Source organism: Ictidomys tridecemlineatus, chromosome 4 (genome assembly GCF_052094955.1).
Source record: "Ictidomys tridecemlineatus isolate mIctTri1 chromosome 4, mIctTri1.hap1, whole genome shotgun sequence".
Taxonomy (NCBI): domain Eukaryota; kingdom Metazoa; phylum Chordata; class Mammalia; order Rodentia; family Sciuridae; genus Ictidomys; species Ictidomys tridecemlineatus.
The window spans coordinates 126,775,620-126,801,872 of NC_135480.1; the positions used below are offsets into that span (position 1 = coordinate 126,775,620).

At 36.9% G+C, this 26,253-nt stretch overlaps 2 protein-coding genes across 5 annotated transcripts in view; both read right to left on the reverse strand.

Moving 5' to 3' along the window:
• Window positions 1–510: 510 nt before the first annotated feature.
• The window catches only part of LOC144377243 (uncharacterized), a 52,702-nt gene continuing 26,959 nt past the window's right edge, over window positions 511–26,253 (reverse strand). Inside the window, exons 2-6 of one of the 4 annotated variants that reach the window (XR_013438020.1) lie at window positions 16,490–16,650; window positions 15,959–16,063; window positions 2,167–2,243; window positions 1,942–2,018; window positions 511–1,600 (exon numbers count right to left, since the gene is read on the reverse strand). Coding sequence is in view for 1 of the 4 variants with exons in the window: in XM_078047389.1 (XP_077903515.1) it covers window positions 2,195–2,243 (49 nt within the window). In the remaining 3 variants the exon portion in view is untranslated. Of the gene's footprint in view, window positions 1,601–1,941; window positions 2,019–2,166; window positions 2,244–15,958; window positions 16,064–16,489; window positions 16,651–26,253 lie in introns of those variants that run through there. The other 3 variants (XR_013438019.1, XR_013438017.1, XM_078047389.1) reach the window with 3 other exon arrangements.
• Window positions 3,531–5,062, reverse strand: LOC101971073 (branched-chain-amino-acid aminotransferase, cytosolic). The gene has a single exon (XM_005337437.4). The coding sequence runs from the start codon at window positions 5,004–5,006 to the stop codon at window positions 3,810–3,812; it is 1,197 nt and encodes a 398-aa protein (XP_005337494.2). The 5' UTR covers window positions 5,007–5,062; the 3' UTR covers window positions 3,531–3,809.

Consider the following 26,253-nt stretch of genomic DNA (forward strand, 5'->3'; position numbering starts at 1 on the left):
CCAAGGTGCCCGGTCTACCTTTTCCTCCATAATTTTCCAGAAGGACTAGTCTGCTATGCCTTTTATTGGTGTCCTTACATAAGCCACATTTCCACTCCCCAATCTTATCCAGGAAGGAACTACTCACAATTAGATTCTTCTCTCAGGATATGCTTCTGGAGATTCAAAATCTTTACAGGTTTACTTGATTACTTTAGTCATGTCAGTTCTCATCTTTCTTAGTAATTCTCCCTCATTTTAAGTGCTCGTGATATTTAATAAATATTTTTAACAAATGAGTCATGCTATACACTAAGATTATGCCCAATTTTCCAGCAAATGACATTTGCAGCTGACATTATTTCTCAACTCCTGGATCCAACCTTTTCTTTCTCCCACCACCAGATTAAGAAATAGCATGAGGGCTGGGGTTGTGGCTCAGAGGTAGAGTGCTCGCCTAGCATGCGTGAGGCACTGGGTTTGATCCTCAGCACCACATAAAGTAAAATAAAGACATTGTGTCCACCTATAACTAAAAAATAAATATTTTTTTTAAAAAGACATAGCATGAAAGTCACTACTGAGACAATCAGGCATTATGAATTCATACCTTCTGGAGCCGGGTAGGTAATATTTTTGTACAAAGTGGCACACATCAGGCAACAGGGAGGATGGAGCCTGGGGTAGCCTGAGAAGTGTTCGAGCACAATTTCTTAAAAAAACCACTTTTCTGAAGAACTGAGATTGTCCTGGTGGTTCATTAGATTTCAACATCCATTTTTAGCTCCTTTGTACATGATTCCCTTCTCTTCTATTGGTTGGGTATTCCCAAGGGCCACATTTAAAACTTTTTTCTTTCATGGCCTTGGACACAGAGCACTCAACAGGAATTGATAATGCCTCTGGAACTGCCATTTTAAGTATATTTTTCTCTTCTCAAGCAAGCAGATTTGCTCCAAGAGTCAAAAACATTGTGTGAATGTGTCCATTATTATCTCCTAATTCATTGCCCCCTTATAAAAGACCCAGCCAGCCCTGTGTGCACACCAGTGTGGTTGAGGAATAGACATAGTGTGACCAACTATTTTGATCTTCCAGAAATGAGGCACTCTGGGAGGGGTGGGGCTTTCAGTGCTATAAGCAGGAAAGGTTCTGAGCAAACCAGGAGGCCTTGTTCACCTCAGCATCCACAAGCATGCTGCATGCCTTAGCCCTTAAAGGTGACCACAACCAACTACACCATAGCAGAAAAAGAGAGGCCAAATCCTTAACTAGACCCAGCTGATCAGATTCTTTCCAGAGTTAGGGAGAAACAGGGAATTAATCAAAATATAATGGACCCTTTAATAAAATGTCAGGTTTATCCAGGGCAATTGGTCCTGTGATACATAAAAATGGACTGCAATCATGAAGGAACAGAAAGAACTCATTTTTAAAGAGAGAGAGAAAGGAAAATAAAGCTGGAGCTCAGTGGCAGAATGAAAAAAAAACAGGATCTCATAACCAACATTACACTCAGTGGTTAAAAAAAAAAAAGTGGATTGTTTTCCTCACTAAGATCAAGAATAAGACAAAGTTTCTGCTTGCCACTTCTATTCAGTATTGTGATGGAGATTCTAGCCTAGAATACAAGGAAAATACATGAGTCATCCAAATTGGAAACAAAAAAATAAAACTATCTCTATTCACAGATGATGAGACATTATATACAAAATAAAGGACTTCACAAAAGAAACATTAGAACTAATACACAAAGTCAGCAAAGTAGCAGGATACAAGAGCAATATTTTAAAAAATCACTTATATTCCCAAACATAAACAATGGAAATAAAGTTCCATTTGTGATACTATTTTTAAAAATTAAATAGGAATAAAGTTAACAAAAGTACAAGATTCAGACACTGAAAACTACAAAATATTGTTGAAAGAAATCAAAGAAGAATGAGGTGTGGTGGTGCATACCTGTAAATTCCAGGTGTTCAGGAAGCTGAGGAGGGAGGATCCCAAGTTCCAGGTTAGGCTAGGCAACTTAGCAAAACCTCGGGTCAAAATAAAAAGGTTCAGCAATGTAACTAAGGGATAGAGTATCCCAGGGTCAATCCCCAGTACTGGAGGAGAGGGGAGGGCAATCAAAGAATAACTAACTAAATAAAAAGACATCATGCATTTATGTTTTGGAAGACTTACATTGTGACTATGGTAATATTCTCCAAAATTAATCCAGAACTCCAACGCAGTCCTCATCAAAATCCCATTTGGCTTCCCTACAAAAGATTGACAAAATGATTCAGAATAGCCTAATCAATCTTAGAAAAAAACAAAGTTGGAAGAATCATGTTTTCCAACTTCAAAATTTATGCTGAATTTGGTGACACACACCTGTAATCCCAGCAACTCAGGTGGTTGAGGGAGGAGGATCAATTTTAAGGCCAGCCTGGGCAACTAGGAAGACCCTATCTCAAAATAAAATATTAAAAATTGAGGATATACCTCAGTGGCAGAGTGCCCCTGGGTTCAATCATCAGTAGTAGGAGGAAAAAATTAGTATAAAGCCAAAGAAATCAAGACAGGGTGGTGCTTGCATAAGAACAGATACAATGAAAAATAAAACAAAATTAAGAGTCAAAACATCTTTTTCCCCTCATCCTCACCAACATTTATTGTTTCCTGTATTCTTGATGATTGCCATTCTGACAGGAGTGAGATGAAATCTTAAAGTAGTTTTGATTTGCATTTCTCTTAATGCTGGAGATGTTGAACACTTTTTCATATATTTATTGATTGTATTTCTTCTTCTGTGAAGTGTCTTTTCAATTCCTTAGCCCATTTACTGATTGGGTTATTTGTTTTCTTGGTGTTAAGTTTTTGAGCAAATTAGTGCAACTACTATGGAAAACAGTTTGACGATTCCTCAGAAAACTGGGAATGGAACCACCATTTGACCCAGCTATCCCACTTCTCAGTTTATACCCAAAGGACTTAAAATCAGTATACTTCAGTAGTGCAGCCATGTCAATGTTTATAGCAGCTCAATTCACAATAGCTAAACTATGGAACCAACCTAGGTGTCCTTCAATAGATGAATGGATAAAAAATATGGTATATATACTCAATGGAATATTATTCAGCTCTAAAGAAAAGTGAAATTATTAATTTACCAGTAAATAAATATAGTTGGAGAATATCACACTAAGTGAAATAAGTCAATCCCCAAAAACCAAAGGCCAAACGTTTTCTCTAATATGGAGGATGCTACTTCACAATAAAGTGGGGGACACTAGAGAAAAATACCATTACCTTAGATTAGGTAGAGGGAAGTTATGAGAGGGGAGGGGAGGAGATGTAGGGATAGGAAAGATAGCAGAATGAAACAGACATTATAACTTTATGTATATATGTGACTACGTTACCGATATGATTCTGCAACATGTACACTTAGAAAAATGAGAAATTATATCCCATCTATGTATAATATATCAAAGTGCATAAATGCATTCTACTGTCATGTATAACTAATTAAAACAAATTTAAAAATTAATAAAAAATCTTATCTTCACATTTCTTTTTTTTTTCTGTTATATGGCTTACATTATTATCTTTCTGGGAAAAGGTAGGAAGGTAAGCTACTACTACCAAGCCTACAAAACACCATTTGACAATTACGATTCATGTTCTCTGGCACAAGAGGGGGAAAAAAGTCATTCTTGTAACACACTAATAATGCAAACTACATTATGCACAACTACTAACAGGTAGGCAAAAAGATCTATCACAATTCAAATGCAGCAGTCTATTCCAAAAGCATACAGTAGATTTTCTGCATTTTTCATTCAGGATAATACAATTGTCCAGTCGCTCTCTTCTCTTCCATACTGGATATCAGTCAATTTGCCCAAGATACGGGTTGCAAGCTTAGGACCATTCTCCATAGTTGGAATGTGTATCGTCTCGCCCTTGTATAGTATATCAGAAACTGGGCAGACAATGCAGGCTGTGCCAGAGCCAAACATCTCCCTCACTCTGTTCCCCTCCAGGGCAGTTGTCAAGTCGTCCATGGTGAGGTACCTCTCTGACACTTTAAATTCACCCCACTTGTGCGCCAGGTCCAGGATGCACCGCCTCGTCACTCCTGGAAGAATGATGCCATCTAGCGGAGGAGTTGCCAGTTCTTCCTCTCCATCTTCATTTATCCAGTAAAGAAAAAGATTCATAGTTCCGACTTCCGTTATCTGATTATCCTCTCCATAGAGCCAGAGAACCTGCTGACAACCATTCTCTGCTGCTTCACTTTGGGCAAAAAGAGATGACCCATAATTCCCTCCCATCTTGCAGTCTCCAGTCCCACCTTTCCAGGCTCTGACATACTTCGGGTTGGCCCACAGGGACACTGGATTAAAGGTTCCGCTTGAAAAATAAGGTCCCACTGGGCTTAAGATTACAAAGAGCAGGGCTTTGGTAGGCTTCTTGACGCCAAGAGAAGGCTCAGTTCCAATAAATGTGGGACGAATGTAGAGACTGGCAGAGGTGGAATAGGGCACCCATTCTTGATCCAACTGCACAAGCTGCTGAATACACTCCAGAAGCTCTTCCTTGTCAAACACCGGCAAAGTGGCTCTCATAGCAGACTTACACATTCTCTCCATGTTGAGTTCTGGCCGAAACAGTCGAATTTTATTATCTACTCCTCGAAATGCCTTTAAACCTTCAAATAATTCTACTGCATAATGCAAAGTCAATGATCCAGGATGCAGTGACAAGTTTTGAAAAGGCTTGATGTGAGGTTTCTCCCATCCAAACTCAGAGGACCACTCCACTGTCAACATGTGATCCGTAAACACAGTTCCAAAAACTAGAGTATTGGGATCTGGTTTTTCCTTCAAGATGGTGGCTGGTGTGATTATTAGATCTTTAGCCCTGAAAGTCTCCACCACCTCTTTTGATCCTCCTTCTCCAAGGTATTCAGCGGAGCATCCGTTACTGCAGTCCTGCGAGGCGAGGGCCGCGGCGGCGCAGCGATGGCTGGCCATCAGGAGACTGCAGGAGCGCGAGGCTGCGGAGGGCGGGCGTGGCCCCCGGAGAGCGGCTGGACCCCCTTATCTTCACATTTCTGATCATGGATTTTGTTCAAGAGTGCCAAGACCATTTGACGAAGAAAGAATAGCTTTTTCAACAAATGGCTTTAGAACAATTGGTTATTTACATGCAGAAGAATGAAGTTGGACCTCTGTTTCATAGCATATATAAAAATTAACTCAGAATGGATCATATGAGCTGGGGTTGTAGTTCAGTGAAAGAGTGCTTGCCTAGCATGTGCAGGCCCTGGGTTCAATCTTTAGCAACACACACACACACAACACACACACACACACACACACACACACACAAATGGACCACAGACCTATATATAAGAATTAAAACTTAGATACTTAGACACTCACATGAAAACAAAGAATAAATCTTCACAATCTTGGATTAGATCATTATTTCTTATGAATAACACCAAAAATTCAAGTAATAAATGAAAAAATAAGGACTTTACCAAAATTTAAAATGTTCGTGCTTCAAAGAAAATCATCATGAAAATGAAAAGATTGATAAAACTATGGAATAAAAGAAAATATTTGCAAATCACAATATCTTTTTTTTTTAATTTTTTATTTTTTTATTGGTTGTTCACAACATTACAAAGCTCTTGACATATCATATTTCATACATTAGATTGAAGTGGGTTATGAACTTCCAATTTTACCCCAAATGCAGATTGCAGAATCACGTCGGTTATACATCCACAATTTTACATAATGCCCAATTAGTAATTGTTGTATTCTGCTACCTTTCCTATCCCCTACTATCCCTCCTCCCCTCCCCTCCCCTCCCTTCTTCTCTCTCTACCCCATCTACTGTAATTCATTACTCTCCTTGTTTATTTTCCCATTCCCCTCACAACCTCTTATATGTAATTTTGTATAGCAATGAGGGTCTCCCTTCATTTCCATGCAATTTCCCTTTTCTCTCCCTTTCCCTCCCATCTCATGACTCTGTTAAATGTTAGTCTTTTCTTCCTGCTCTTCCTCCTTGCTCTGTTCATAGTTGCTCTCATTATATCAAAGAAGACATTTGGTATTTGTTTTTTAGGGATTGACTAGCTTCACTAAGCATAATCTGCTCTAGTGCCATCCATTTCCCTGCAAATTCTATGATTTTGTCATTTTTTATTGCTGCATAGTACTCCATTGTGTATAGATGCCACATTTTTTTAATCCATTCATCTATTGAAGGGCATCTGGGTTGGTTCCACAGTCTAGCTATTGTGAATTGTGCTGCTATGAACATCGATATGACAGCATCCCTGTAGCATGCTCTTTTAAGGTCTTCAGGGAATAGTCCGAGAAGGGCAATAGCAGGGTCAAGTGGTGGTTCCATTCCCAGCTTTCCCAGGAATCTCCAAACTGCTTTCCAAATTGGCCGTACCAATTTGCAGTCCCACCAGCAATGTACAAGAGTACCCTTTTCTCCACATCCTCGCCAGCACTTGTTGTTGTTTGACTTCATAGTGGCTGCCAATCTTACTGGAGTGAGATGGTATCTTAGGGTGGTTTTGATTTGCATTTCTCTGACTGCTAGAGATGGTGAGCATTTTTTCATGTACTTGTTGGCAAATCACAATATCTGATAAACGACTTGTCTATAGAATATATAAAGAAATTTTACAATTCAACAATAAAAAGTCAAATACCTAATTTAAAAATGGACAAAGAGCCAGGCTCAGTGGTGCATGCCTGTAATCCCAGCAACTCAGGAGGCTGAAGCAGGAAGATTGCAAGTTTGAGAACAACCTCAGCAACTTAGTTGAGGCACTTAGGACTTTGTGAGACCTTTTTTAGTTTTTATTATTTAAAAATAAAGACTAAAAAGGCTGGGGATGTACCTCTGTGGTTAAGTGCCCCTGGGTTCAATCTCGGTTACCAAAAAGGAAAAAAAAAAGAATGGAAAAAGAACCTGAATAGATATTTCTCCAGAGGAGGGACATATACAAATGTCCTCTAAGCACATAAAAAGAAGCTCAAAATCACTAGTCATTAGGGTGATGCAAATTAAAACCACAATAAGATGCCTAAAGTAAAATAGACAGTAACAATGTTGCTACCGTGGATATGGAAAAATCAAAACCTTCACACATGCTGGTGAGAATGTGTTCCAGTTTGGATATGAGGGGTCTCCCCAGAAGCATTTGTGTTAATGCAGGGATATTTATAGGTGAAGTGATCAGATTGTGAAATCTGTAATCTAATACATCCATCCTAGTTTGAATGGACTAACTGGGTAGTCACTGTAGGCAGTTGAAGTATGGCTGGAGGACATGGGTCTCGGGCAGTGTGCCCTGGAAGTGTTTGTCTTCCCCATATTTCCTTCCCCTTCCTCAATGCATTATTCTATGAGTACATTAAAAAACAATGAATTATACCCTGTAAAAATGTAAGCATGTTGTTACCTGAATTAAAACTAACAAAATTGTCACCAGACTGAACCCTGAAATTACAGATAACCTGTAGTCTCATAGCTCTATTTGCTTAAAGATGTCCCTTGCTTGCAGAAGTTAAAGTTGATGTTAATGACTACATTCTTTTAGCTGCTGACCACTGAGTTATTACATACGCCCAACAACCATGTAGGACTCTAGACCAGTTCAATCTGATTTGACACCATGTTGATACTCCAGAGAATCTTTATAGTCTCATTATAATGTTGAAAACCATACCCACTGGTACCATGACAGATCCAACTATGCCCAAAGTAGGAAAGAAAATAGGTGGCTCTTGATTCATGGAAATCTTCTCCTTTAATGTGAAAAGCTCTGAGCACACCATGTATACCACAGCCCCTCATCACCCCATGCCAGTAAAAATCCAGACCCCAGACCTGTTGGGGAGGAGGTGCCTTTAGAGCATGAGTTCCCTTTCTCTATTCATTGGCTATTGAATGAAATTTCCTACCTCTTCCCAGAACTGTTTGGGTCATTTGAAAACAGTATTGAGTATGAAAGAAGCCTACTAATTTGGTTATAAAAAAAATCAGCAGGGCTGAGGTTATAGAGCATGTGAGAGGATCAAACCCTGACACCTCACAAAAGTAAAGAAAATCAGCAGAATGCAGCAGATGCTGGGTGAAAGAGAAGCAACACAGCACATGAACAATGTGAATGGAGCAGCTGAACCCCAAGACAGTCCTACTGGGTTCCTTCTCATGCAATGTCTGAGAGACTGCATGGTGAATTTTTTCCTCAAATCCCTTTTGGACCTGAGCTAATTTTAATGACCTTCTGTTGCTTATCCCCAAACACACACTCATTGTTTCTGCCCTTGATCCTAACCGACCACGTGCTGTTCATGTTGCACTTCACCCCAGGGAAGGTGAAGGACGTTGGGCTTATGTTTTGGGGGTAAAGAAGCAACCAACTGTATTTATCATCCCACACATGGGACTTTTTTTCCCCATTACTCTAGATTGAACCTCGGCTTTTGCACACACTAGGTAAGCACTCTACCACTGAGCTATATTCCCAACCTATATTTCATTTATTTTTGTGTACTGAAGATTGAATCCAGTAACACTCTACCACTGAGCCACATCCCCAGGCCTTGTTTATATTTATTTTGAGACAGGATCTCACTAAATTGCCAAAATTGGCCCGAAACCTGCAATCCTCCTGACTCTTAGATAGCTGGGGTTACAGGTGTGCATCACCACATCCAGCTGTGATTTATTCTTAAGGTTCACATTTATGATCTCCTTAACACAGGAGAGAAGTAAGTCCAAAAGCATATTAGCAAATCTTTCCTGTAGATTAACAGCTTGCAAAAAGATGTCTGCTCACTTGAAGACTTTCCTGTATCTATTTTTATTAAATAACATATTTACTAAACAAATTGGTTGATAAATTATGGTATAATGGTGTATTAAGAATTGTAATGGAAAAATAAATAAATAGTTAGATAGATAAAATCTATCTTTAAAAAAAAATTGGTGCTACAACTTCCTGATAAGTTTCGCCTTGAAATCCCTGACTCCCTCCTTTGGTATTAGGTCCCAACCATGAATTATTTAGGTTTGTATTCATCTCATTTCCTGCTATGCAGCAAGACTCACTTGAATATGAATATGTAATTTTCTTGCACATGATTTCTTCAGGAAGAGCCCTTTATTTGAAGATGTACTGCATGACTCAGGACAAGAGTCTTTAAAAACTAATTTAAGTTGTTTGGCTTACAGAAGTAACCTTCACTATCTGTAGAACAAATCATGAAAAAAAAATCCCTATTTCCTTGAGACTCTTTTGTTGATCTCATTTAGTTCAGTATGTCTTTTGTGTCTGGGAGAAAATTGGTTTTCTGCTAAGGGCAAATCATTTTGCACATTATGCCTTGATTGTAGGAGATAATGCTTAAGTTCTTTGGGGCTTATTTTATTCAAATATGCAATTTAATAAACATTGGAATGCATAGCAACAGGGGAAAAACCCACAGCTCTTTTTCCTTTTATTCTTTTATGTGATTAACTAATTGTTCACAAATCTTTCTAATACTGATATGAACATATGTTGCCATAGAGGTATTTATGAGTTTCTAGTAGGGATTGATGTTCCCAAATGTAAGACTTGCTTTGAATGTTCAGCTGCCTGGGCTCCACCAATGGCCCTTCAGCTTCCCACACTCTTCCTACCCTGTCCACCTACATTCAGGATTCAAGTCTTTCCTCCTCTTAGACTTTCCTGTTTTCTAAGCTAAAATCATATATTTAACCAAACATTTCTTTGTGTACTTATACTGGAAATCATAAAAATGTGAACTACTGGGAGGCAAAAAAAATTATCCTTTATCCTCCCCTGTGGATCCCACAAAAGTGGTTCCTAACAAAGAGTGGGTTTCCTGATAGTCCAACAAATGAATGAATGAATGACTTTCCTTAAATAAGATTTTCCTCTATCAATCCCCAAAAAGCTTTTATGATAACCCTTTCAGACAATGTATTGTCTGTTACTTATGGTGCGCCCCATGTGATTGGTGAAAAATGACAATAAGCTTTCCATAATGAAGAACACTGACTGCCAAAGAACAATGCAGCAGATCCGTAATGGATCATTTCTGGTTGGCAGCACAAAGAGCAAAATAGGGCATGTGTTGAGTTTTTCATTGTTAAATTGGAGACAATTGTTTTGTACTGAGTTCATACCCAGACTCCAGCAGATCAAACCAAAATGGAGTCACTCATGCCATGTAACAAAACTGAAATTATCAAAGGCAAGAAAATCCCTCAAACAAATCACTTTCACCTGAAAACAAGACATTCACAGCAACCAACTGGAAAAGATTTAGTCAATGGAACCAGCATGATAAGGAAGTTACCTCTGCTTTAATAGTTCTTCAAAGGAAAGTAACCTGAAATAACCTAATATTAATCAATCTGCTCTTTTGTATTATTCTATTTCCTTGTCCTTGCTCAAGCTACCATACAGAAACCAACTGTTCTGTCTTGCCCAACAGAACTCCTTCTATTTATAAACAGAGGCTGTCTAATTCATGAATTGCTAATAAGAGCCAATTATCTTTAAATTTGTTGAAATTGGGGGGGGGTATTTTGTTTTGTTTACAAACTGGGGATTGAATCCACTTGTTGCTGAGGATTTTTATCTATCAGACCTAAGATCCTGGAAGGGAGCAATTCAGTTCCCAGTAGAGGACTGCCCTGCTTGGAGGGGCAGTCTCATCATGGGATGGTGTTTCTGCCAAACTCTGCTGTCTCAGATAGGTGTGGGGCAAAGACTGGAGCCTTCTAGGCCCACTCCAGGGGTCTAAAACAGGATGTTATAAAAGCTGAGTTAAATGTCCCTGAAACTCTTGAAAGGGGATGAGAAGATTAGGTAAATTTAGGACTAATAAACCTTGTATTACTGGTCTTTAGAAGAACACTCCTTAAATGATTAACATGCTATGTGCAGAGCTGAGCAGGTCACAAAGTCTAGGATAATGAAGGAGACAGATTAAAAAAACAAAGGCAGAAATGCCAAGCTTTATCCTGCTTTTAGTTACCCATTGGGCATCTTCAGGCCTAAAAGCCACAACTTAGTCAAAGGCAACCTTTCTAAGTCCCTGTTATACTTCAATGTTCACATTTCAATGACATTCCCAGGATGTAAGACTGACATAAGTCTTATTTAGCTTTAAATTTTTTTTACATATATTCCAAAGGGACAGAGAAAGAATTTACAATTAAGTTTCCTGAGGGGAATACTCTAATAAAGACCGTGTGTGTGTGTGTGTGTGTGTGTTCCCCTTTTGTGTATGTGTAAATTCTTTCCATTTTTTGGCACCTGAGAAAATGCAAACTTTCCAGATTTCTATTTAACTTCTTGGTGGAGACTATTCATTATCAACTGTGATCTATTTTGTTCTTCCACAGCAGAAGAGTTTATGCTGGTTGCCAAGCAAGAAAGCACACATTTCCTAGCCTCTTAAGCAGCTAGATATGGCTCTTCTGCTAAATTCTGGCTGATGGACCATGAGTAGTTGAACTTCTAAGTCATTTCAATCCAAAGGACAAATTGACTGCCTGGTGTTCCTTTTCTTCTTTCCCATATGGACACATGGTCATGCACGTGAATACACATGTATACATGTGTCTGTGACTGAGGTTTGACCACACAGATGAAGACATCTCACCAAAGGATAAGGTGATAAAATTGAAGGAATCTGGGCTTCTGAGTAACTCATGGAGAAGAGCTGTCCCTCTAACCTGGTCTACTCCTTGTGGAGTATGTGAGAGAAGAATAATCTTCTCTCCTCAAGACATTGAATTTGGGAAGCTTCTTGACCCAGAAAGACATTGGCCGTTACTCTGAATGATATAGGTTATTAATATCAATATTCATATTACATTCAATGTCCTTTATTGTTATATACATACATACATACATATACATACATATATCACCTACACTGTGTGTATGTATCAAACTTACTAGAATTTAATGTTCATATAGCTTGCTTCTCAGTTGAAGACTCCACTGGAGATTAGAAGTTAGTGGAAGGAAATAAGTCTATTCATGTAGCCATGAGGAAGAGATAGAGGGGCTTCTTTTCCACCTCAAATCTCTATCTTAGGGGACTGTTAGGCCCATCCTGTCCAAGTCTCCCCTGCCCACAAGCTAATTAACTCTGCATAAGTGCATAAGTACCTTTCCCTCCTCTGTCTCACTTCCCTGACTCCTCACCTTTAAAAGTTCTCCTCGGTTTCAGGGGTTTTGAAGATGAAACTTTAGAAACAGTTAAGTTTCTTTTGCCTTCTGTGAAAGCTGGCTTTGAATAAAACCTCTTTTCATACTAATTCGACTCTGCGTGTTTCTGGAGTAGTGTGCACCACAGCCTAGCCTCGTCCATGGCCCACTCGGTAACGCCAGCAGAAAACATAGGACATTATCTTGATAAAACAAGGTTCTTTGAGCCAATCTGTGAACTTGCTAAAAGAAAATCAGTATTTTAAGAGATCATTGTTGTTTTCGATATAAAGAACTAGATCAGGTTTCTTATCTGTGTATTATGTTTTGATTTTAGAAAGTTCTATAAATAAATTTTTATCTATAGATCTCATATAGAATCCTATCCATCTAGAACATTTTTTTCTTAAGTTGACTGTCTTGAACTAGAAAGCATTTAAATATTTTACATGAAAGATACACATATGAATGTCATGTTGTTCTAAGTTTTGGGTCTATTTTATAGCAATTTTACTTTAATGAAACTATCATAACTGGGCATTGCCACTACCAGTGAAGCTGACATATAAATGCATTAATAGTTACTTTAAATTCCTTTCTAATTTAGGCAAAATCAAACAAATCAGAAAGGCAAAAAAAAATTTCTATGTTTCTTTTAGTTTAATTAATGTCTGTTTTTTCTTCCAATTTCTTTCTGCCAGAAATTTTTACACCAAATGTGCTCATTTGTAACACAATAGGTGTGTTCTAACTTTACAGGCTATTAAATAGCATGTAGCAAGATCTCAAGTTAGTTTATGTTGCTCTGGGGAAAAAAAGCAGTAGTTTAAATCCAATACTTATTACTGTTTGAGACTTGTTAATAGAAGAGACATGTATCGACCCTTAAAAATCTTCCTAGGCAAAATTCTAACTCAAGACAAAACAAAACTCATTATCTTAAGTTTTCAGGCAATTTCAATGGTAGAAACAAAAAGACATTTAAAATATACAAATCCTGGGAGCAGGGGGCGGAAACATGTACAACGACATATTAGAAAAATAGATCCACATATTTTGCCAAAAGAAATACCCTTTTTCTTGTGAAAAAGGTTCTGCAACTTTCAAGTGAAGCATACTACTCTATTGACATCAAACCTAGCACAAGATCAATTTAACAGCTTTAAGGGATATTTTAACAAGGCAGTGAATCATCTTGCTGATTAGAAAAATAAAACCCAGGTAGCTTGTACATAAAATATGAAACCTGAAATGGAAAGTATCTGAGATGTTCTAAAAGCAACATTATATAAACTCTTTTTAACTCTAATGTTTGTTTACAGAGAAATCTTTAGAACATTGGATTCAAATAAATCAGGCCTAAAAGTGTTTTTACTGAAGGCTACTTGGAATCAATTTTATTTTAATAATCATATGTTTAGAGCTTATATATCAACATGAACCTTTTCTAAATAAATAGGGCTGTACAAATAAACTTAAAGAGGCAAGTTATTCTCAAAAGCTAAGGTCTAAAAACTCATCAAACATCAAATTTCTCTTGTATCCCATATAAAAAAATATAATGATCAAAATTCAGGAAATGTATATAACATTTAGGTCACTGAATGAAACTATAGATAAACTGATAGTTAATTTCTGAAAGTACTGCTAAGATTTATCATCACTTGACATTTTAAAAACACATAAATTTAGCTCCTCATAAGATGATGCTATTCCAGAAATCAGAAACAGAAACCATACATAGGTTATTAGCAATTTTACATCATGCTATTTCCAAAATAATATTAAATTCCTTGAGTTTAACAATTCTGGCAATAAATTTTAAACAACACTTAATTATAAAACTTTTAGAACTCAGTCCAAATCAGTCTAAACATTTTAATGTATGGTCTCACTTGCTAATTTCCAACTGTTAATCAATATTTCAGACAAACCATGAATGTCATATATAGATATAAACATTGCACACTTATTTTAAGTAAAGAAAGGGAGAAGGAAGGAAGGAAGGAAGGAAGGAAGGAAGGAAGGAAGGAAGGAAGGAAGGAAGGAAGGGAGGGAGGGAGGGAAAGAAAGACAACAGGCGTTAGGGAGCACAGCTACAATTCCATCTTCTCAGGAGGCTGAGGTGAGAGGATTGTAAGCTCAAGGCCAGCCTCTGCAACCTTGTGAGACCCTGTCTCAAAATAAAAAATAAAAATGGCTGGAGATGAAACTCAGTGATAAAACATCCTTTATATATATATATACATATATATATATATGTGTGTGTGTGTGTGTGTGTGTGTGTGTGTATTTCAAAGCCTATGATTTCTGCCTTTTAATCAAGTTTCCCTGTAAAAACAAAATTATTGTGTACTATATTTTTATGAATCCAATCAAAATATGAGATAGGAAAACAGAAGCACATTATTTATTACAGAGAAGCAGGTAAGTCCTTATAGTATTTTTAAATTTTTTTTTTAGTTGTAGATGGACACAATACCTTTGTTTATTTATTTTTATGGGGTGCTGAGGATTGAACCCAGTGAGGCAAGCATTCTACTGCTGAGCTACAACCCCAGTCCTAACCCCTTATAGTTTTTATTATATATTTTGGCCTTAGGCCATAAAAGTATTTTATAATCATCAATTCTTTTTGGAAAAGCCTTCATTAATGGGATTTTTATTGCAAAATAAAGGATGTTTTTCTAAAAACTGACTGAACATTTATTAATACCTGTCCTATGTATTTATCTAACTTATTTTAATAGCTATTTTTAGATCACCCATGGAAATCAGGAATAGTTAATTATTTCTTTGCATAAAAATCCTAAATGCTGCTATGTTTATATAAACATTATACTTATCTAGAGAAAAACATCTCAAGTGGTTAGCAGACCAGGAAAAAAAAATGTGTTACCAAAGTTTGAAGATCCTTATTACCAAAAATTAAATTATCTTTTTTTTTCCTTTTACATATTTACTAAAGCTATGTGAATCAAAAGGTATTTGGGCTAATTTATCAGTTTTTATGTTATATGAGTGCTTATTTAGCTATGAACCAAGTTGGTACCATCAAACAAACAATATACAAATAATATACAAACATAAGCATATAGATGCACACAAGAACACTTTAAGGCTTTGATTTATCATTTGTCAGTTTTTAAAGACAGACTGTTTATCTGATATGTCTCTAAACAGTCCTTAAATCTTAAATTTGCATTTCTAAAGGTAAGACTCAGTTTAGGCTAGGTAAAAAACTTACAACTGAATCTATAACTTAATCTTAGGCCCAAAAAATCTTGAATTATTTATTATCTTAGAGAGAGAACTCAGATAGATAGAGGAAAAAATCAAAAGCTTTCAAACAAACAAAATCAATAATATAATTTAAGCATACAGAACCAAAAAGTGAACTCAACAGAGGGAAAAACTGTGAGTGCAAAATAAATCGATCAGGGGTATCCTGGCTAGTTAATTCCAGGATTCCTGGGACAGTCTGCCCAACTGAGTTTTAATTAAACTTTGTCCATTTTTGGAACTTGTTTTGTTAGAGGCATATAAGCTGACTGCAGCAAAAGTTAATGCTAGGTAGGTGTTTCCCTCCTAATGTGCCACAATGGGCCAGATATTCCTTTTTATGTGTCTTGAAAATCCCCAATTGTCAAGGGTTATGTGTGGTACCTAAAGGTGAGGAATTGACCAGGCATCGCCAGGATGACCTACCAGAGTTCCCTGCAATCCACTTATGAGGTATGTACTTCTGTGGGGTCCAGAGAATTCTCTTGTAGACAAAATCTTTGTTGCTACAGTCATCATATTTTTTAACCTCTGTAAGACAATCATAATGTCAAACACATAAAACAGTTGCATTAAATCAGAGTGCACTTTCAGATATACAGGCTGGGCTCTAATCAGAACTTCCTAAGGAGCTCCAACATAGAACTCGTGCTTTTCATTTTCACAATAGACATCTCTCAAACCAACACAAACAAACTGGCCCTATCAAACAACCAACCCCTGTCAGAGACAAGAACAAATTTTCCTATCAAACAGTTCATGAAAGAACCCTAAACTGATTTCAGAGAAACTCCAAATTGGCTAAAAATCCCCAGGTGACAGGAAAAGGAAGGATAAGGGTCAACATGCAGTCATGCATTGCTGGTGAGACTAGGGTGCAAACAAAATTTGTGCCCACAGTTTCCTAAAAATTCATTTTTCTATTTTACCAAAAGTGACAAAGGGCACTTGACTTACCTTCAAGGGAAAAGGAGAGTCCCAAAACAAAAACTCATTTTCATAGCTTCAGGGGTATTTTTTTTACCAGCTCCCCTCCTTCAAGGTTGGCATTACAGTCCCACCAAAGTCATCACTCCATTATTAGCAGCCAAGCCAGGGAAATTGCTGGATCAGGCTGACTGGATTTTGAAACAAACAAATAACATAAAACAAAAAGTGAATTTAATGCAGTTTGGCAAAAACTGGGGAGACACAACTAATTGGTCTCTGAATCCTATACAAGCATTATAATTTATAGAAACAAAAACCAGGAAATATATGCATAGAGAATTAGGTAGGCTGTGCTGGCCATAGAATATGTTACAATTTCTGCTTTTCAATCCTTGCTGGTGCAACCTGGGCTTTGGGGGCAGTTTCTCCACTTCACTGAGATGGAGAAAATAGTAACCAGAAAGTTGGGGGGAAAAGTATTCTAGGGCTTTTAATTTCAAAGAGGCTTGGGGCTTTCTTTGTCTTCCCAATATGGCCATTAAAATTCTTTTTCTGCTTTTTATCATTACCTGCTGGGTTAGGTTTTTTGGGGGATAATAGCAGACTGGTTTGGTGGGACCCCTGGAGTAAAGTCTCTGGCCTGGGACTCCAATAACCGAGGGAGCCATCTCTTAGAAATGTGAGTATAAAAAAGGAGGTACCTTCTGTCACCGTCTGGGAACTAAGCCTTGGTGCTGACCTCTAAGTTATAACATCCTGCTTACTGTAAAGAAGAGACATAAAGATGATTACCATGTAAGGCATGGGTTATATCTCCTTGGCCATGTAAAAGGGCAAATTGCTCTATCTTTGCAATCTCTTGAATTGACTGGTTGTGATGCATATCACAGTCTGGTTTAATTCTATTCTACAACAGGAAGATTTTGTTCTTTTCTGTAATTTGTGGAGAGAATTTTTCTAGGTTTGCAGGAGATCTTATTTTTAATAATTTCCCAGCACCACCAAATAATAACCTTATTTGATAGAAGTTACCAACCTCCTGTCAGTTCTCTAAATGTTAACAAGGACTTTAGGGGCTGCTTTTGCTAAAAGTACTGACTCTTCACTTGGGCATACAGATGCTTGATGTGTAACTAAAAGCAGGATAATAGGTTTGTATCTGTGCCTTCATTTTGTATCTGTCTCTTTTGTTACCTTAAACTTCAGGTCAGATTTCTTAACTCTGCTCATAAACATGTTACTTAAGCAGTGTTGGTCTAAAATTGGTAATAAAAAGTTGATTGGTCCTCAACTTACCTAACCCCACCTAGCAGCTTCAAGCCAAAAGATACCAGGATAAAAATAGCTTATTTTTCAGATTTCAGGAATAAACAGCTTTGCAGGAAGATCACCCCATGATTGAACTGTTATAGTTAAAGCTTCATTCGGGGTTTCACAAACTGACTTCCAGACCACTCACGTAAAATAGAATCAAACCTTTATTGAAGCACACCGGTGGCAGCTGACCAGAACATAAAGCTGTTCCCCTGATCAGCCCCAAACAATTGCAAGGGCACTCCTTATAAGCCTGAAAACTGCAAAAGGGATGTTTGGGAGTACAGCCAATGCAAGCAAGCCAGGTTACAGAAGTGGGAGAGTGCAGTCAAGCGGAGGGAAGCCTAACCAATCACAGTTAGCCCAGTCGCCCCAGTTACAGAAACAGAACCCCATTACCCTAGTTACAGAAATAATACCCCATTAGGTAATTTTGTGTTCTTAAAGGTTTCTATAGCAAAAGGAAAAGAACATCTTGCCCCAGTCATGACCCTTCTACTTGGCATGGCTGTTTTACAGGATGAAGTAAAAAAAAAAAAAAAAAAAAATGGAGTCACATTTGCTTCTACTATCACAGAACCATCCCCCACAAGCAGAAACAATTACTCCTTCACAGGAACCTAATGCTGTCCCATAATCAAGAATGATCACCTCGGGGCTGGGATTATGGCTCAGTGGTATAGCGCATGCCTGGCAAGAGTGAGGTATTGGTTTTGATCCTCAGCACCACATAAAAATAAATAAAATAAAGGTACTGGGTCCACCTACAACTAAAAAAAATATTTATTTAAAAAAAAAAAAAGAATGATCATCTCATGTTGGGTACTGAATTGCCCCCTCAAGCAATAAGAACTTCCCTGGAACTAGAAGAACCTCATAGAACCAGACTTGGGTAATGATCAACCCGACTTCAGTTTAACCAAGACAGCTAACTATGCATACTTCTCGTCCTTCCTTTAAACCTGAAATGCTTGTTGGTACTCCTAAAGACAGGGGTGAGGATACTAGTTCACTTGCTGCTAGTGTGGACAGACTGAAAAAATAAATTATTTGCCTACTTCACCATTACTTTTTCTATTTGGTTTTAGGATGAGTGGCTGGAACTAGTATGTTGGGAACCCCCAAAGTCAGGTTCCCCTGACCTAGGACTCCAGTAGACAAATTCCACTGGCCCTTGAATCCCAAAGCCTGGTAATGTAAACTCTTTGTAGACTATGTCCCACTGATCCTTGACAGGGTTTCTGTTAGATAGATGATAGATAGGTAGACAGAAAGAGTCAATTCAACCTGCAGCTACTATTACATATTCTTCCACAGCTCACCCAGTCCTGGTTCTGATCCCTGAGTAGGCCCTTTGCTTCTGTACGGTTTCTATATTCCATTCCTAACATCCCAATGCCTTAGTTTTGTAACACCAGCCTCAGGCCTGAAATGCCAGGAGAATACATGGCTTTGGCCAGGTCTGCCCTGTTTTGGCCCCTACTCCCAGGCTCTGTATGCAAGAAATATGTTTGTGAAGGGTATTACAATACATCATCTCAAAATATGCTGCTTTGGCATATGGATTATGAAGTAACCTTCTTGGAGCTTCCTTTGTTTGACTAAAAGCAGAAACTTCTGTCAAATGAGTGTTGCCATGATGAAAATAAAAATTTGACACAAAGTCTATGCAAACAAACCTTACCAACATACCCATATCTTCCATTATTTTTTAATTTTTACATATATAAAAATATAATATCAACAAAATTTAACAACATATAAATTAAAAACAGAAAAAAAGACTTTCAAATAAAAAACTGACAATTTTAATTTTCCATGCTTCTTATATATTACAAATGTCTGGGGTTATAGCTTGGTGGTAGAACATTCACCAAGCATGTGCAAGGCCATGGGTTCTATCTCCAGCACACATACACGAAAAAACATTTTATATATTGCACTGTAATCACCGCATAAATACAATGAATTGATATATATTTATTTTTCAAATTTTTTGTAGTCTGACAATTAAAATTTTAAAGGAAATATATTTCAAGATAAAATACACATTATATTATTTTAATATACTAGCCAGCTTTTGTAGAATAACAATATAGTTGATGTAATTAATTTATAAAGAAAAGAGGTGTGTTTTTGTTCACAGGTTTGGAGGTTCTAGTCCATGATGATTGCCTTATTGCTCTGGGCCTGTGGTAGGCAATATAGCCTGCGAGGAATACGTGGCAGAGCAAAATTCTTGCATTTGCCAGGAAGCAAAGAGAAACAAGAAGAGGAAGAGACTAGGGTCCCACAATTTCCTTTGAGGGAATGCCCACAAAGACCTAAGGACCTCCCATAAGATCCCATCTCCAAAGTTCATAACACCTTACAGTATCATCTCAGGGACCAAGCAAGCCTTTACATGGCCCTTTGGGGGACATTCAATATTCAACATTCAAACTATAGCATACAATTACTCAACTATTATTAAATACGAGTTGTTTTTAAATTGTTATATTATTAATAAAATGTTTACAAATTTGTTCATGTATATAGCTTCAAATTTTTTAAATGAATTTCCAGGAAAAATATCACTGATTTTTTTTACTACTTCTGATACAGCAGGCCAGAAATTTATTTATATCCTGTACCAAAACTAGTAGTGATGTTAGCTTGAGGCAGAATTTTCTTTAATATATTTTGGATTTTGTGTAAAGTTCTAGAATGTGACACATAAAAATAATATCTAGATATGGCAATGATTCAAGTGTAAAAACTGAAACTCTAAAAGGACTAAAAGAAAACAGAATATGTTTAATATATTGGAGAAGACTTTTTAAGCCTAAGGCAAATATTAAATTAAACATTTAATTAAATTTGAATCAGTGAAAATTAAAATCCTTTGCAGAGCTAAGGAAAAAATGCATGCTGAGAAAATATATTTGCAACAGGTCTGACACTGAAGAGATTGATTTTCTTAAAAAACTTCCTAGGACAAAGAGTGCTAATAAATAAATATATAAGGACAAATAGGCCCTAGAAAATCGAGCCAAAGACCAAAAAATGTAAGATCAAAAAATAACCAATAAACATATTAAAAGATATTCATTTTTTTCATATCTTAAAGACTGCAGATTAAAAGGATGATTTTTTTAAAAAAAAAAAGTCTGAAAAAAACAGTTTTTGGTCATGCTCAGAGTTTTGGGGAAAATGTCCCTCTATTCTCCCCTAAAAATGGTAGCATAGAATGGGATAAGTTTTTTAAATGCACATGTTCTTTGGTTAATATCTCAAAGTAGCTTTCCCTGGAAAATAGATTTATCCTGGGAAGCACGGGTGGAGCAAAGTTAGGCAGGGAAGGAGGGAGATCCACAGAAAGTACCTACCCCACAGGATTCACTCCTGGGAGCCATTAATCAAATTGGGAAAAATGTGAATATAGATTGGACATTAGATGATGTCGAGGAATGATCACTTATTTTGTTAGAAGTAATAATGACATTGTGTCTCTAAATAGAAAAATGTTATGTTTCAGAGATTCATATTAAAGTGTATAGAAGTAAAATGACATAATATCATGGACATACTTTAAAGTAGATTTTTTTAAAAAATATTTTTTAGTTGTCAATGGACCTTTAAATTTATTTATGTGCAGTGCTGAGAACCAAACTCAGTGCCTTGCACATGCTAGGCAAGCACTCTACCTCTGAGCCACTACCCCAGCCCTAAAGTAGTTTTTAAAAAACAGAACCCAGTCAAAGTCCACCAACTGAGAAAATACCTACAATATATTACATGCAAAAAGTAAGTTGCAAATGAAAATGTAAAACAATTATCCTTTAATCATGTATAAAAGACAACATGGAAATAGGTGAAAAATTTAGAAATAAAATGCACAAAGTTTAACTAATGACTACCTTGGGTGAGGTATTGCTTAGAAAGAAAGGGAACTTTATATACAGCTTTTGTTTTATTTTTTGCAGTACTGGAGGTTGAATTCAGGGGTGTTTTACCTTGAGCTACATCCCCAGACTTTTTTGTTGTTGTTCTTATATATGATAGTAGAATGTATTTGAATATATCATACATACATGGAGTATAATTTCCCATTCTTGTGGTTGTACATGATGTGGAGTTACACTGGTCGTGTATTCATATATGAACATAGGGAAGTTATGTCCAATTCATTCTACTGTCTTTCCCATTCCTATCCCTCCTCCTTCATCCCATTGCCACACGTCCAATTCAGTGAACCACCATTCCTCCTTTCCCCCTGCCTATTGTGAGTCACATCTGCATATCAAAGAGAACATTCAGCCTTTGGTTTTATGGAATTGGCTTATTTCACTCAGCTGAGAGTCCATCCATTTCCTGGCAATGCCATAATTTTTGGAGGGCTAGCTTAGGCAAATTACCAAACTTCCCTTGCCTCAGTTTCCTCATTTGCAAAAGAAGGTAACAACCTCCAAGGTTTGTTGCGAGGATTAAATGAGTGAACATGTACAGAGCATTTAGAACAATGCCAATTCCATTGGAAGCGCTCAATAAATACTATTATTACCTTCCCACTCCAGAACTATAAAATCTTAAATGAAATTATATACGTCAAACACTTTACTTAGTACTTAGTACACCAACTCGTGATAATACACACCAATCTTTTTTAAAAATATATTTATTTTTTAGCTTTAGGTGGACACAATAACTTTATTTTATTTTTATGTGGTGCTGAGGATCGAACCCAGTGCTTCATGCATGCCAGGTGAGCACGCTACTACTTGAGCCATATCCCCAGCCCCCACATCAATCTTTTAAAAATGTTTCTTTTTATTTTTTATTGCCACATTATAAATATATATGTGTACACTTATATATATGTGTGTGTACATATATATACGTATATATATATATGTTTGTATATATATATATAAATATATATTTATATATAAATATATATTTATTTATATATATGATTTATATATATATAAATATATATATATGATTTATTGCTACATACTCATACATGCACACAACATTATTTGGTCAATTTCATTCCTCAGTACCTCCCCCTTTTCTCCTGTCTTCTCTCTCCTGGCCCCTTCCTTCTACTCTACTAATTTCTATTTTCAGGAGATTTGCCCCTCCCCATTTTTTCCTTTTTTCCTCTCTAGCTTCCACATATGAGAGGGAAACATACATCTCCTGAATTTCTGAGTTTGGATTATCTTACTTAAAGTAATGTTCTCAAATTCCATCCATTTTCCTGCAGATATAATTTCATTCTCTTTATGGATGAATAAAACACCATTGTGTGTATATACTACATTTTATTTATCCATTCATCTAACAACAGGTACCTACACAGGGGCCGCAATTTGGGTATCGCAAATTGTGCTGCTGAAAACATAAATATGCATGTATTTATTTATTAATCTTTAATGTAGGCTATTGACCTCTGAACAAGAGTTTGAGTAGGTTGCAGGACCATGCTGTTGATAAAGCAAAGTCAAGTGTCTTGCTTATTGCATTAAAGGTAGACCAGTGTGACTATTATTACAGTCATAGTGGTGTCTCAGAAGAGGGAGGTCATGACCAAGGTTTTGGAGGGCTAGCAGGTCTTTTAGTTTAGGTATAAATTTTTTTAATTAATTAATTTATTTATTTTAATTAGGTATATATGACAGTGAAGTTGATTTTGTTTGGGCAAACTTTGTAATTTAACAAACACAGGAAGGAGATTGCAGTTTTGAACTCAGTCTTAAATAATAAACAATTATTTGATAAACCCAGCTGATCAATCTGGTTCTGTAAAGGGATCTTTTAACCCTGATAAGAGCTATTTGAGTCTGTAGTTCTTGTAAATGGTTTTTCAGGAAGTTCCTAAAATAAAATTTAAAGTTTTTGTAACTTCATCTTCCTAGGCACAATGCCTTGAGAGGATAAAATCATGCTAATACACACAATCTCTATTCTTAAGCTGTGAAACTGAGAGGGTTTCAGAACAGTGTCCTTTAACATCATTGTTCTTACAAATTTGCTTGATTAATTAAAGCTACCATTTCTAGCTCAATGGAAAAATGCATGCTTAGCATTCATGAGACCCTAGGTTCAATCCCTAGCAACACACACACACACACACACACACACACACACACACAAATAAAATAAAATAGCAATGAGGTTCTATTCAGCCATGAAGAAAAATGGAATTATGTCATTTGCAGGAAAATGGATAGAACTAGAGATCATTATGTTAAGAAAAATAAATTAAACTCAGAAGGTCAAGGGACATATGTTTTTCTTTCATATATGGGAGCTAGAGAGGGAAAAGGAAAAGAAAGCTGAGAGTAGATCTCATGAAAATCCAAGGGAGATCAGTAGAGGAAAGTGACCAACAGGTAGGAGGTGGGGAGGGAGGGAGGAAGTGCTGGGAAGTGATACTGGCCAAATTATATAGTTATAGTGTGTCCATGTATGAATATGTAACAACAAATCTCATCATTATGTACAACTATAATTCACCAATAGAAAAGTGAGGGGTGGGGGAAAATCTTGGCACATGCCTGTGATCCCAGGGACTTGGAAGGCTTGAGGCAGAAAGATCACAAGTTCAAGGCCAACCTTGGCAACTTAATGAGACCCTGTCTCAAAATAAAATTTTAAAAAAGAAAGGGCTGAGGTATAGCTAAGTGGTAGAGCTCCCCTGAGTTCAATCCTTAGTACCACCAAAAAAATATTAAGAATTAAAAAAAAAACACTTTCTAAAGTTTATGACAATGTGAAAACCAACTGAATTATTCTTATACATGTGGACAGGCATTGAGAGCTCATCTTGCCTTCAAAGAGACCAGACCTAAACCCAATAGAATAGATGAAAATGTTCATATATCTCAAAGAAAACTATGTGCTCAATAAATGATCTTCTGTGATATTTCTTAAAGTTGCATGTTATGGTTATAAGACATTGATTGCAGTTTGTGACAAGTGTCCCCAAGACTTCTTCTTGACATTTCTGCCTCAAATTGCAAGCAAGGGAGCTCATGTTCCTGAATCTAAGACTAGGTTTGGGCCACAACAGATAATTTTATGATTTCAATGACAATGCTCCAAAAAAAAAAACCCTTGAGTCCTTAATGTGACCTGCAGTGATGCAGTCTTGAAGTTGTTTGCTTTGCCCCTTCCCCCTCTCACTCTGCCCAATCTAGAATACATTTTTTTCTACTTGAGTCAGCCTTGCTGCAGGAAGTCTCTTGTCAACATTGCAGTCTGGTTTTGCCTATGAAACTCCAGTTTATCCACCCAGCTTCTCCTTGCACAGTGAGCCATCATCTTATTTTGATGAGTCTCAGAATTTATTAGTCTTTGCTCTTTTCTTCTCCAAAACTTCACTTGTCCTGCTGGTATCCATTGTTCATGTTCAGTTTTCTCCTTATCACCCACTGTTGGAATTTCCCCAATGGTTCCAAAAACCGTTCAAGTGTGCTCTTACAATGGACATAGATTGGTGGCTATAGACTACAATATACAGGCTTACTGTCCCTTATCTGGAATGCTGGGGATCAGAAGTAATTCAAATTTGGGATTTTTTTTAGAATTTTTAATCTTTTCATATATATAACAAGGCATCTTGGGATGGAACCTAAGTCTAAATGTGAAATTCAAGTATATTTCATTCATACCTTATACACATCCCCTGAAGGTAGTTTTATACAATATTTTCAGTGCACCTGTGTTTTAATTGCTACACATTACATTTAGGTTAGGTATGGAATATTCTACTTGTGATGTCTTATGGGTATTCAAAGAATTTCAGATGTTGGAATCTGAAATAGATTTTGGAATTTTGGAATTTTGGATTAGGGATGCTCAACCTGTATTAATATTTATAAACACTGAATAATAGAAGCTGGATTTTATTTTTATACTGGGGATTGAACCCGGCCTTGATCTTATGTGTGCTGAGTACAAGTTCTACCACTGGACTATATCTCCAGCTTCTGGAATCAATTTTGAAGGAAAAAAATTTCCATCAGTTCAGACGGAGGGATTGCCCTTTAGACTTGTACATGTAAATAAGTAAAGTTCCTACACCAAAGGAGATGCTTCAGACTGAGACATTAAGCATTCAACATGAACATAAGTGGACCATTTTTAAAAAGCATTCTTTAATGGGCAGATATGGCTCTGCAAAGATGATTCAGAAGTTAAGTAATGTGGAGGAGCCAGGCAGTATCAGAATAAGAGAAGAGGACTCCTCAAGAAGAAGAAAAAGAGCTGGCCAGTGTTGCAGCAGCAGGGAAGCATAAGAAGCAACAATCTTTCTGAAGAGACATGACCAACAGACCTTCCGAGCTGGCATGGCTAATGTTGGGTATTAAGTTTTTCTTTCTCCTATTTTTAATTTGTGAGTGGAGTTATAGTTAACAATATTGTATGTTCAGTGCCTTAGGAGGGGAAAGAGAAATAAGGGCTTGTATCCTGCTTTGGAAGAAAGT